This window comes from Stenella coeruleoalba, assembly GCF_951394435.1.
Source record: "Stenella coeruleoalba genome assembly, chromosome: 19".
Lineage (NCBI taxonomy): Eukaryota > Metazoa > Chordata > Mammalia > Artiodactyla > Delphinidae > Stenella > Stenella coeruleoalba.
Genome location: NC_137165.1, coordinates 24,926,167 through 24,937,632, shown reverse-complemented (window position 1 = coordinate 24,937,632; position 11,466 = coordinate 24,926,167). Strand labels below are relative to the sequence as shown.

The window sequence follows — 11,466 nt, the reverse complement described above, 5'->3', positions numbered from 1 at the left end:
AGGGTTGTCTCCCAAGTGCCAAGAACAGAAATGGCACTTAGCAGGCACTCACATTCTTTCATTAGAAATGCCTTTGAGGGAATTCCCTGGCAGTCCAGTGGTTGGGACTCTGCACTTTCATTGCCCAGAGACCAGGTTCAATCCCTGGTCGGGGAACTAGGAACTAGGATCCCACAAACCACGTGATGTGCCCACCCCCCCAAAAAAGAAAAGAAATGCCTTTGATTACTCTTAATTCCAGTGATCTTTTCTTTCTCCTAATTCCACAGTAATTAAGTTCTAAACTGCATAATCTACCATTGCATTTCATCCTGCCTTTGATTAATTTCTAGTCATAGACTCTGCTCTACCTCCCTGAGATGATATATTTCATTTTATAGAGTGTGAAGGAAAATAGTGTGTCATGGCCTCTGAGTTTGGAATGCTTGGTTCTGATCTCTACACTACCAGTTAGTAGCTGTGAGACCGTGAACAGATAACTTCTCTGGGCCTCTGTATTATCATCTGTAAAATGTAAGTAATAATGATATTTCTCTCATATGGATGATTCAATCAGATTATTCATGGAAGGGCTTTGGCAATACCTGGCACATAGCAAACAATTGATACATGCATGTTATATTTTTACTTAAATACTGTCCTATGAATTGATGTTTCCATTTCTTTTTGTCTGTTTTTTTTTTTTTTAATAAATTTATTTTATTTTTGGCTGTGTTGGGTCTTTGTTGCTGCCCAACAAGCTTTTCTCCAGTTGCAGCGAGTGGAGACTACTCTTCATTGGGGTGTACAGGCTTCTCATTGTGGTGGCTTCTCTTGTCGTGGAGCACGGGCTCCAGGCATGCAGGCTTCAGTAGTTGTGGCACATGGGCTCAGTAGTTGTGGCTTGCGGGCTCTAGAGCTCAGGCTGAGTAGTTGTGGCACACAGGCTTAGTTGCTCCACGGCATGTGGTATCTTCCCGCACCAGGGCTCTGAACCTGTGTCCCCTGCATTGGCAGGTGAATTCTTAACCACTGCACCACCAGGAAAGCCCTGTTTGTTTTGTAATTGAAAAAACTTAGTGGCAGAGAACAGATTAAATATTCTTTGAGAGGGCTGAAGCTGAGTGTACAGGCTGAAAAGAAGAAAATTAATTATTATTTTATTGGCTTTGGTTTTTAAGGCAAAATGTAGAGGAAATATGGTCTATAAGCTTCTTGAAAACAAGGATTATGGATTTTTAGTGATAAAACTCCAGCGTCTTGCCACAGTGCTTGACACATATCTGGCACTCAGTTAATATTTGCATAATTCATTAGTAAATAAATGAGTTCTGGTATAAAAATCCAGGCACTGTGCTTCTGCTTCCGAAGACAGCTCTCCTGCTGGCAAGCAAATTCCACTCCCAAGTGCAGAAGGTAGGTCACTGTCCATGGTTTCAAAAGCTCCCTAGGTCGGAATCTGTTCATCTTTAGCAAACTTTTTTCTTTTCTCTCCCTTCAAAAACCCCTTTTGGACGGTGGACTTTCAAGACGCGGAGACACCCTCTCCCCCAGTATGTTTCCCCAAATGGCTAATTCTCACTATCTCAGATTCTTGTAATATTTTGAGGTCTCAGAGTCTTTCTTGCTAAGCCTCGAAGCTCTCTGCATAAGAAACCTGGACTTCCTTCATCTAGGCCTCGATTTTTAATGTGCTGACCACCTGGATTCCTTGGCCTTCATCTCAGAGAACAGATCGCTCAGTCACACCTCCGTCTTAAAAAGTAAGCAAGTCTGCCTGTGGTTCTTTTTTCCAATCCCTGAAGGCACCAGAACTACGCAGCTGTGGCTCCCAAAGTCTGCCCAGCCCAGGAAGCTCATGCCCTCCACTCCCAACCCCCCACCCAACAGCCACTCTGCAAAGACCCGCCAGACTCCTTCCTGAGCAGTCGGACAGAAACTAACACAGTACTGTGAACCAATTATACTCCAATAAAGATTATTAAAAAAAAAAATCCTGGGAACGCTGCAATTCTTTGGCTCCAACCCCGCACTCTCAGATGCCACACCGCCTGGAAGACTCACTAACTTTGCTGTACAGATGAACGGTACCCATTTCCCTTCTCCTTCTCCATTTATCCACCCTTTATGCGGTTATTAGACCGAGCCTCACACCGAAATGTTTTCTAAACACCAAAAGGTAAAGTGCAAAAAAAATCACTGCGGGTTATGTGTGTTTGCGTCTGTTGTGTGTTCATCCGCGCTTGTGCGAAATCTCCAAACGTCATAGTTTGCAATCCTAACAACCGCGCCGAGAAATCCGAGATCTTTTCAGGGATTTCCCCCACCCTGCCCGCCTCTTCTTTAGCACTCCCAACGAGGTAAGTCTGGGCTTTCTAAGGCCAATACTGCAGCCATAGAGACAATACAAATCTGCGATTTTTTCTTTTCTTCTCTCGCTGCCAGCCTTCTCAGGCGAACAGTCCTCAGCGCAGGGTCTCCTTCCGATTCCCTTGCACCTACTTTACAAGGTGTTGACCGGAAGCAAGTCCTTTCCAGCTTGCGGTGACCCCTCATGCGGAACAGCGAGAGGCTCCGGCGTCGGCCTCGGCCTCCTGCCGCCCCCACTTTCCCCTGGGGCCTTGAGGAGGCGAGCTCCGGGCGTGTGTGTGCGCGCGCGCTAGCGCGCGCGCGCTTTCACTAAGGGAAAATCTGTGGAAGCTGCTGAATGTTGTTGGCAGAGTGTTCTGGAGCCCAGCAAAAGCCTCCAAAGCACTTGAGCTTCCCGAAAGAAAAACAGAATAAATGAAAGAAAAGAAGGGAAGCCCGTTTCCCTAAAGCCCGGGTTTCCAATAGTCCTGGATCTTCCCGGAGCTAAGCAGAGGCGTAGTTGGCAGTGGCCACTGCCCGCAGCTGGACTTGGAAAGACGGTTTTTCCCCAGTTTCAGGAGGTGAGGGCATTGCAGGACCTGGTCTAGGAACCTGCAAAAAGAACTCTGGGGTAAGTAGTGTTCTGAAACCGGAGCGGAAAGGGGGAAGGAGGAGGGGGCAGGAGAGGGACGAGAGAAAGAGAAGGTAATTAATTATGCAAAGAAAAAAATCCCCCAATATTCCACAGCAGAGGGAGAGCGCAGCACAGCACTCCCAAGATGAGTCAGCCCGGGTCTCCCGCGCCTAACCGGCTGGCGCAAAGTTCTTTTTAAGGAGAAGAAAAACTCCGCAAATCCTAGGTGGTGACAAAAGAAGCCCGGGCGGGGCGGAGTGAGGAGCTGGAGCCCGGCGCTGGGGCCGAGGCGGCTACCGCGGGGGCCCGAAGCTCCGACGCCCAGCTCTTTCCTTCTCCTTTTGGCCGCGTTAAGCCTCACCTCCCCACCCTGCCTCCCCCCCGGGCACCTGGCGGCCGGGTTGACATTTGGACTCCCGGCGGCAGCAAGGACGCTCACCTGGCCGAGCCCCGCTCCCTCCTCCTCCACCCCTCCCCCACCTGCCCTCCACCTCCCCTCAGAATCGGGAGGCGTCCGGATCCGTAGGCGAGGAAATAACGACCCCTGCAGTTGTATTGCGGAAAATCGCGGCGGCGGCGGCGGCGGCAGCGCTAGTCGCGGACGATGGAAGCGAGGCAACTGGAGGTTTCGGGGAGCCCAGGAAAATAGCAGAGGAACAGAAAGCGCGCACGCGACGCGGGGAGCCCGTAGGCTCCCGATGCTTCCGAGTACCTGGCTCCCCACGGTTCCCGTTCCGAGCCCTGGACGTGTCTCCCGAGCCGGGCTCCGAGGCGGCAGGCTGCGTGCGGACTTGGGCAGCCGGGAGGGTCGGCGGAGGCAGCTGGCGGCCAGCAGTTGCGGGCAATAATCCCTGCCTCTCTTTCTGTCTCTCTGTATGCTGTGTCTGCTCCTCCCCCCGGCCCCCGGAAGCAGGAGGAGAACGGCCCCGGAGCGGAGCAGCCACCTTCTGACCATGCCCTGGTGAGGCGGGCGGACTTCGAGGGCAACTCGTCGCGAACTGCCTGGGCTTAGCCAGCAAGCTGCGAGCTGCCAGGGGCCCGGAACTGCGCGGCAAGGCCCGGCGGGGGGCTATCGTCTATGACTTCTTGGGGCTCCAGGAGGATCGGGGTCTCGTTTTTGCAGGAAGAGCCCCGCGCTGGTGGCTTCAGGTGGCTGCCGCCGCCGCTGCTAGTGCTGTTTCCGCCGCTTGTGCAAGGAGTAGAGACCGGCGAGCAGGGAGACTTCCCGGGCAGCGAGGCATCGGACATGTGTCAGCACATCTGGGGCACACATCCGTCAAGCCCGAGGGGAGATTTGCTGGAACAATTCAAACTGCGATATTGATCTTGGGGGTCCCTGGCTGGCAGTCGGGTGGGAGTGCGAGTGTGCGCTCGCTAGGAAGTGTGTGCGTGTGTGCATGTGTGTGTGTGTGTGTGCGCGCGCGCGCGCCCTGTGGGGATTCCCCCCTTCCCCCCTGTTTTCCCGTCGAGTGATGCACTTGGAATGAGAATCAGAGGATGGAAATAGTCTGGGAGGTGCTTTTTCTTCTTCAAGCCAATTTCATCGTCTGCATATCAGGTATGGGACGCGCTGGAGTCACAGGCGGGTTCGGATTATGTTGTGGTCTTTGGAATGTATGAGATTTTATTGTATGTAGGCAATCAAGTAGCCTTGCGGGGTGGGACGGGAGATGGGTGGTGGCAGAGACCCTTTCAGTTCTGCGGATTTGCTGCCTTCAAAATTGAACACCTTCTAAACCCAAGGGTGTGTGTGTGTGTGCGTGCGTGCGTGTGTGTGTGTGTTGGAGGTAGCATCTGCATGGAGTCCTGGAACATAGTAGGGGTGGAGGGATGAGAAAGAAGAGGCAGATGGGTGTTGATTTTCAACTGCTTTCCTGATTGAGAACTCTGGTGAGGAAATCTGAGCCTTGGCAAACCCCACCACCATCCCTGGCTTTCAAAGTTCCCAAACTCTGGTGGTTCCTGGTTGAAAAAATGGACGCAGAGCCCTGCCCTGATATCTAGGCACTTTCAGGAGACTGCAGGATGATGCGGGGACTGGAGAGTACCAGCAGAGATCAGAGGGATGGAGAGGTACTCCATGCCTTCCCCAAACACATTAGGACCACCCCAAATAAAAGCAAAGCCTATCCAAGACAACATAATATAATAGATAGCACTTTAGATGATGAGCTTTCCTAATTCCCGGTGGCAACTGGCTCAGACTTACTGACCTCAGGCTACTTGTGCCAGTCTGTGGTTTTAGGAGCTAGTGGGAAGCAAGGGCATTGAGATGAATGAAGTAGAGCTTGTGCCTGCCTCTGAGTGTGTGTGTGTTGGGAAGGATTTTGATTTCCAAGCAATGTTCTTGTTGGTGCAGGGAGTTGGGAGTGTGGAGTGGAGATGTAAGAAAATGTCCCAGGATAAGCAGTATTCCCCAGTTCAGTTCAGTGCCTCCTCCCATTGACAGTGTCTACACTATTTCCCTCCACACTTGTCATTTAAGCAACCAGGTTAAGGCCCATTTGCAGTACTCCCCTCTGCCTGCATTCCCTCTGCAGAATTGGGGACTCAGCCAACTTCCCATGAAGTCAGCAGAAGAGGAGATCAGGAATCTTGCCCCTGTGAGCAGGCATATTTGAGCAGCATTGGGGTGGAGGGACACATTTCCTGCATCTCCCTTCAGCTCCACTAATCCCCACCCTTTAAGCCAGACCAGATTCTGGATATTAAAAACACTTGTCTGCCCTTATCTGTTTGGGGCTGTTTGGGACTTGGCCCAAACTGTTTGGGGCTTGGCCACCCTAGTAATAAATTTGCCTCTATAATACTTTAGAGATATGTTGTGTACCTAGAAGACAATAAAAAGTGCCCTGGGGTCACTCCAAATCCTCTACTCTTTACCCATCCTACATCTAGGAGGAAGAATTCCCAGATGACTTGTAAAGGTTTATATCAGTTATATGTCCAGGGATAGACTGTGGTATCTCACAAGGCCACATTTTACATCTTTCTCTTCTACGTGCCTCTTTCAAACTCTCTTTCTTTTCTCCATGTTATTTCACTGGTTATAAAATAGTCTTTTCCTACCTCTTTCCAGCATCATAAATACTTTCAAATCAAACAAACCAGCTGAGTCCCTTTAAAATTTACAAAAGGTGAGCATTAACTAAAGCTCTGGACCTCCCCATCCTTTGTCCCCAACCCCACTCTTCATTTGGTCAGGCCAGCACAGCCTGAGAATGGGCCTGTTCTTAGCCTCCAAAAAAGGCATTAGTGGGATACTCTTCACAGCTATACTTGATTTGGTGTATCAGCAACTAAATTGTATAAATAGAAGCATTAGGAGAGGATTATTTCCAACCCAGGAGAGTTGCTATGTGGCCTTTCACATGTATTTACTAAATAATCATCATTGCTATGTAATGAGAAGATAAAAGTATAAGGAAAATTGCTAGCTATTAGCTAAATATGGAAAACTAGGTTAGCATTCCAAATGCCTAGTTAGGATCAGCATTAATTTACACTTTATGAAGACATTTAGGCAGAGATGCAACATTATGGACTGTATATTTACACATTCATAAACTTAACTTTAAAAGGCCATTCTTTCTCCAAAGCCAGGGTGGCTTCCTCCCTCTATAAGAAGAACTGCTCATTCAGTGATGTCCATGTATGTCACAATTCTGATTAGTAATATAGTTATGACTCACATTTGTCACAGTTTGGGGGACTTTGTTTTCCCATCTGGCAGCCTTAAGAGGTATAGGTATGCAATACACTAAGGTTAAATAATTGTGGCTCAGGGAGTGGTTAGTGGGCCTATCATTTCTGTTTGCATGATTTGCAGTTTTAATTTAATCATGAATGAGCTTTACCAAAAGGAATGTAAGCCTGTATTCATAGAAGCTGCTAAATCTTAAAAAGAAAAGCACCTCTCTACCATCTTGGGATCAATTGCCCTGCCTAGTAAATGGGTACTAATTGTTAGTGAGTTACCAGGCATCTATAATTGATGCATTTGTAGGGTTGATTTCATTACTGAGGAATACCAGACTAGAAAAGGGCAGCAAAAGTCTGCAGTGTAAACATTCTGCAGAAGGAAAATTTTGGAATTAAACTTGGCCTGTAGAAGGTATATTGACTGAATATCAGTTGGCTTTCAGGAACACTCTGGAACTTTGTAACAGTGTTTTGTTAACCAAAGGTTCCTACCTTCATCCTACCCCACCCCCCAAATTAAAAGTACACCCAAAGGAGTTTTCTCCCTGGGTCTATGTGGCTATATTGCTTAAAATACAGACACCTGGGCTTGTATGTTTGATGGCTCTGCATTAATCATTTGATTGTGATGAAGCTGAGGAAATGGGACTGCGGTCTGCTAGCTAGCTTAGCCAGGCTTGGCTAGCTGCTGGGGAAGTAGCATGTGTGCCTTCCATTTGAGAGAATTTGACTACTTAAGGACAGCACAGCTAGTCTGAAGAGGGAATGCCATGATCTGGGAGCTCTTGGGGCTCTACGTTCGACTCATATTTAATTTTACTGAAAATGTAAGGCAGCCAAGATCTGTGGAGATGACAGGCAGGGAGGGAGGGAAAGAGAGGGAGGGAGGGAGGGAGGGAGAGAGAGAGAGAGAGAGAGAGAGAAAACCAGGATGATATTTCCCTGTGCTAGCAAGAGCACATTCCCTTCTTACAAAAGCAGCACATGTCAGCGAGAATGAATACTTAGCAGCACCAGGAGAGAATTTCTTGGTCCAAAGAGAGCTGTCTGATTTAATTTACATTGCACATCCTACTTCCCTATACTTTATTTCCCTTTACTTCCTTGTTTATTCATAATAATAACAGCAATAGTAATTAGAATTATGTGGTACTTTCACATGTATTGCACAATATTGCACACATTTTAACTCATCTAGTCTCAGAATTTGTAGGGTGATTTTATAAATAAGCCAACCAAAGGCCACAGAGGTTCAGCTTGGAGGATTCACACCCAGTTCTGAGTCAAAATTCAGTGTATCATTTATGCTTTGTTACAAGATTTCTTTTAAATGTTTTTATTAAGTATTCTTTTATTTTGATGTTTCCAATTGAAAAAGTAAATTGTGTTAAATGGATGTAAATCTTAGAGAGCTTAGAAGTGGAAGTCTAGGGTGATTGTAGCCTAGAGCTAGAATTAAGATGGTATTTGAGTTGTACATGACTGTGATTCAAACAGTTAACACTGTTACTCATTTGCCCCCAGTGCCTTATGATCAGCAATACCTGTAAGAAATGAATGTTTCATATATTCTCTCCCAATCTGAAAATTAAAATGGTTTCACATTAATGGTTTACATTTAGAAATGGGGTAATAGTACATACCTCACATTTGTTATATAGATTAAATTAGATAATATGGTCAATGATTTTCACTTAGCACAGTGTCTCAGGCAGAGTAAGCTTGCAATAGTATATTTTTTCCTACAAACCTGATATTGCAGGGTTTGTGAGGAATAGGATAGAACCTTTACCTTCCTCCCTTACAACTTGTTTAAAAGCAAAAAAAATATCATTAACTAGTGCATTTTATAACATTGAGTACAAATCCTACTTTCAGTGAAGTCTTGGCTTAACAACTTTGAAATGTTTCTTAATTTTCTTTCTCTTATAAATGAGACTGGTAACGTTAGGCTTTGGGGCATAGTCATGAGTGTAACCCACTTTATCCCTGTGAGCCCATTATGGAGGTGAGGCTTGGAAAGTTAAATAAATCACTGGGAACAAAGTAGTGCTTATTCCCAGGGGAGCAACAATTTTCTTCTTTCTTCTTGTAAATTATTACTCAGTATAGACTCAACTTTCAGGTGCTTCCAAAATGGCAAACTGCATATGCTGTCAATATGATTTGAAATAGAAAGGTCCATTAAATATAAAAAAGAGCTCCACCCCAGTAAAGAATCTGATGATCTTATTGGCAATACGGTTTGTTTAAACCCAGTTTCCCATGTGATGTCACATAGACTCTTCATTGACAGATACCATAGATAACAGATATCATAGATGGGACTCTCCTGGCAGTGAGACGAGAGGCTTCCTGAGTAAATACACTATGGGGGGAGGGGGGGAAGAATTGTCAATGTTGAGAAACATTTTCTTGGGTGGGGAGGGGGGGTTTGATTGCCACCCTAGGCCGTCATACTTAACATCCCACCTTTTCACCTTAATTAAGCATTACATATTTGGGCCTGAGGTTTAGGCCAGGAACACATGCAGGTACCATAAATGTGTACAGTAGTAGGCCATTGTGTAAAGAATGTGGGAGTTTGAAGACCCACCCTGCAATCAAACTCTGCCTTAATTACCTATGTGATTTTGGGTAATTCTCTTAGCCTCTTAGACTCTCAGTTTCCTCATCTGTGAAATGAAAAGTTATATCTTCTTTGCCTATTTCAAAGAATTGTTGAGGGAAACATCGGAGAGTGATCCTGAATGTTCTTTGTGTTATACAAATGTAAAGTTATCTGTGTCTTTACTATATTATGGAATGATCCATGCATAAGATATAGCTTTAAAATAAAAGTTGAGATACATACACATAATGTAGAGTGATATTAAATACTACAAATAATACTTAATGGTGTAGATATAGTTGTGAAAGCAAAGTTGTAATGCACAAAATGTATCATGATATAAAACAGTACGAATAATGCCAAATTGTTTGATAAAGTACATAAATGCTATGTAAGAGAGAAGTCCAGACATGAAGGAAAAGGAGGATATTAGATAGATGTTAGAGGTTTGGATAGAAGAGTTGGAGGGGACTACATCATCAGAAGGAGAGGGAAAGGAATGAGTAAGATGTACAGTGAAGACTGTCGCAATTGGAAAAAAAGATTCACTTTAGGAGATACTGGAAAGTTGGGAGGAGCCCACTTAGAGAGCTGTTGAATTGAGAGAATATGGAGTGTCCTAATATATTTAATTTCTTGGTGATTTTTATTTTTTCTTATTATGGATCTTTACATGGATTCAATGGATTGAGCTTGGTTAAAATTTGTTTGAAATTCTAACATTTCTTTAGATTTTAAATTTGTGTTGCGTGTCTCCAACTACTGCTCTCAAATCTCTCAAATCTGTTTGAGATTGTAGTTGAGTTTTGGGGAAACTTCAGCTTTCTCAACTGTAAAATGGAGATGGTACTTATTTCCCAAGATTGTTGATCCTACAGGATAATTGTAAGGAGCAAAACACTATTTGTAAATGCCTAGCATCGTATCTGGAATACAGTAATCACTGACCAAATTACACGTATGATATAAGAGTAAGCGTGGGCTTTGGAACCAAACTAGGTCTAAATGTGAATACTACCTTTAGCATTCACCCTCTGTGTGATCTTAGGTAAGTTCTTTACATTCTCTGAGTCTCTGTAAAATCTGTAAAATGAGGATTGGAGAAAATGTACATAAGATCCTGTCAAAGTGCTTGACGTGTGGTAGTCTCTCAGTGAATTGGAGCTGTTCCCATAAAATTATTATCATCAATAACAATACTTATTTTGACACTTTGGACCGGTTTTTGTAAATTACAATTAATTTTTCAGTCATTTCTTTGGGTTCAACAAAACAGTATTGCCAGTTAACTGCGTGCCAAGCATAGGAATTACAAAAATTAACAAACAACACTTGGTCTTTAGTATTTATAACATGGTATGCATGTTATGTGATAGAGTTGTGTTCAGAGTGCTTTATATATATATATATTATATATATATAATATATATATATTATATATATATATTTTTTTTTTTCGGTACGCGGGCCTCTCGCTGTTGTGGCCTCTCCTGTTGCGGAGCACAGGCTCCGGATGCGCAGGCTCAGCTGTCATGGCTAACGGACCCAGCCGCTCCGCGGCATGTGGGATCTTCCCAGACCAGGGCACGAACCCATGTCCCCTGCATCGGCAGGCGGACTCTCAACCACTGCGCCACCAGGGAAGCCCTGCTTTTCATATTTTTAATTATTATTTTAAATTATTTATATATTTAATTATTTTATATTTTAAATTTGTTTAATTATAAAGAAAGAGAGTTAATTCTGTTGTTAGAAGTTGGAAGATGCAATTGGGGAAGGGGTAGGGTTTATGGAGGAGAAAACAGTTGAACTAGGGTTGGAAGGATACATGAGATTTCTAAAGAAGAGGAAAAAAGAAAGACATACCATGAGGCAAGAATAGTATGTTCTTATACAAGAAGTGATAAAAAAAACCCACAAAAGTATCAGAAGTATGGTGAAATGAGCATATAAAATAGATGGGTTAGATTAAGTGACTGGATATAGGCTAGAAGAATAACGGGGCCAATTTAAAGGGGTTTGCAAGCTAAGGCAAGTGAGTATACTCTTGGTCCACTAAATTGTATACCCATTTCACCCTTTCAATTGTCCAGTTAATATAAAGTATGTATAGAGACCTAAAATGAAATGGCTTCCTTTGTTTACTTAATCATTCAAAATTTATTGAGGGTGCTCTATATTTAAGGTACTG

General features: G+C 44.5%; 1 protein-coding gene across 1 annotated transcript in view; it reads left to right on the top strand.

Moving 5' to 3' along the window:
* Positions 1-2,688: 2,688 nt before the first annotated feature.
* CA10 (carbonic anhydrase 10) overlaps positions 2,689-11,466 on the top strand; it is a gene marked incomplete at its 3' end in the record, with an annotated part of 619,202 nt that continues 610,424 nt past the window's right edge. Inside the window, exons 1-2 of the mRNA XM_079905707.1 lie at positions 2,689-2,959; positions 3,876-4,520. Of these exons, the coding sequence (XP_079761833.1) occupies positions 4,460-4,520 (61 nt within the window). The 5' untranslated portion in view covers positions 2,689-2,959; positions 3,876-4,459. The remainder of the gene's footprint in view (positions 2,960-3,875; positions 4,521-11,466) is intronic.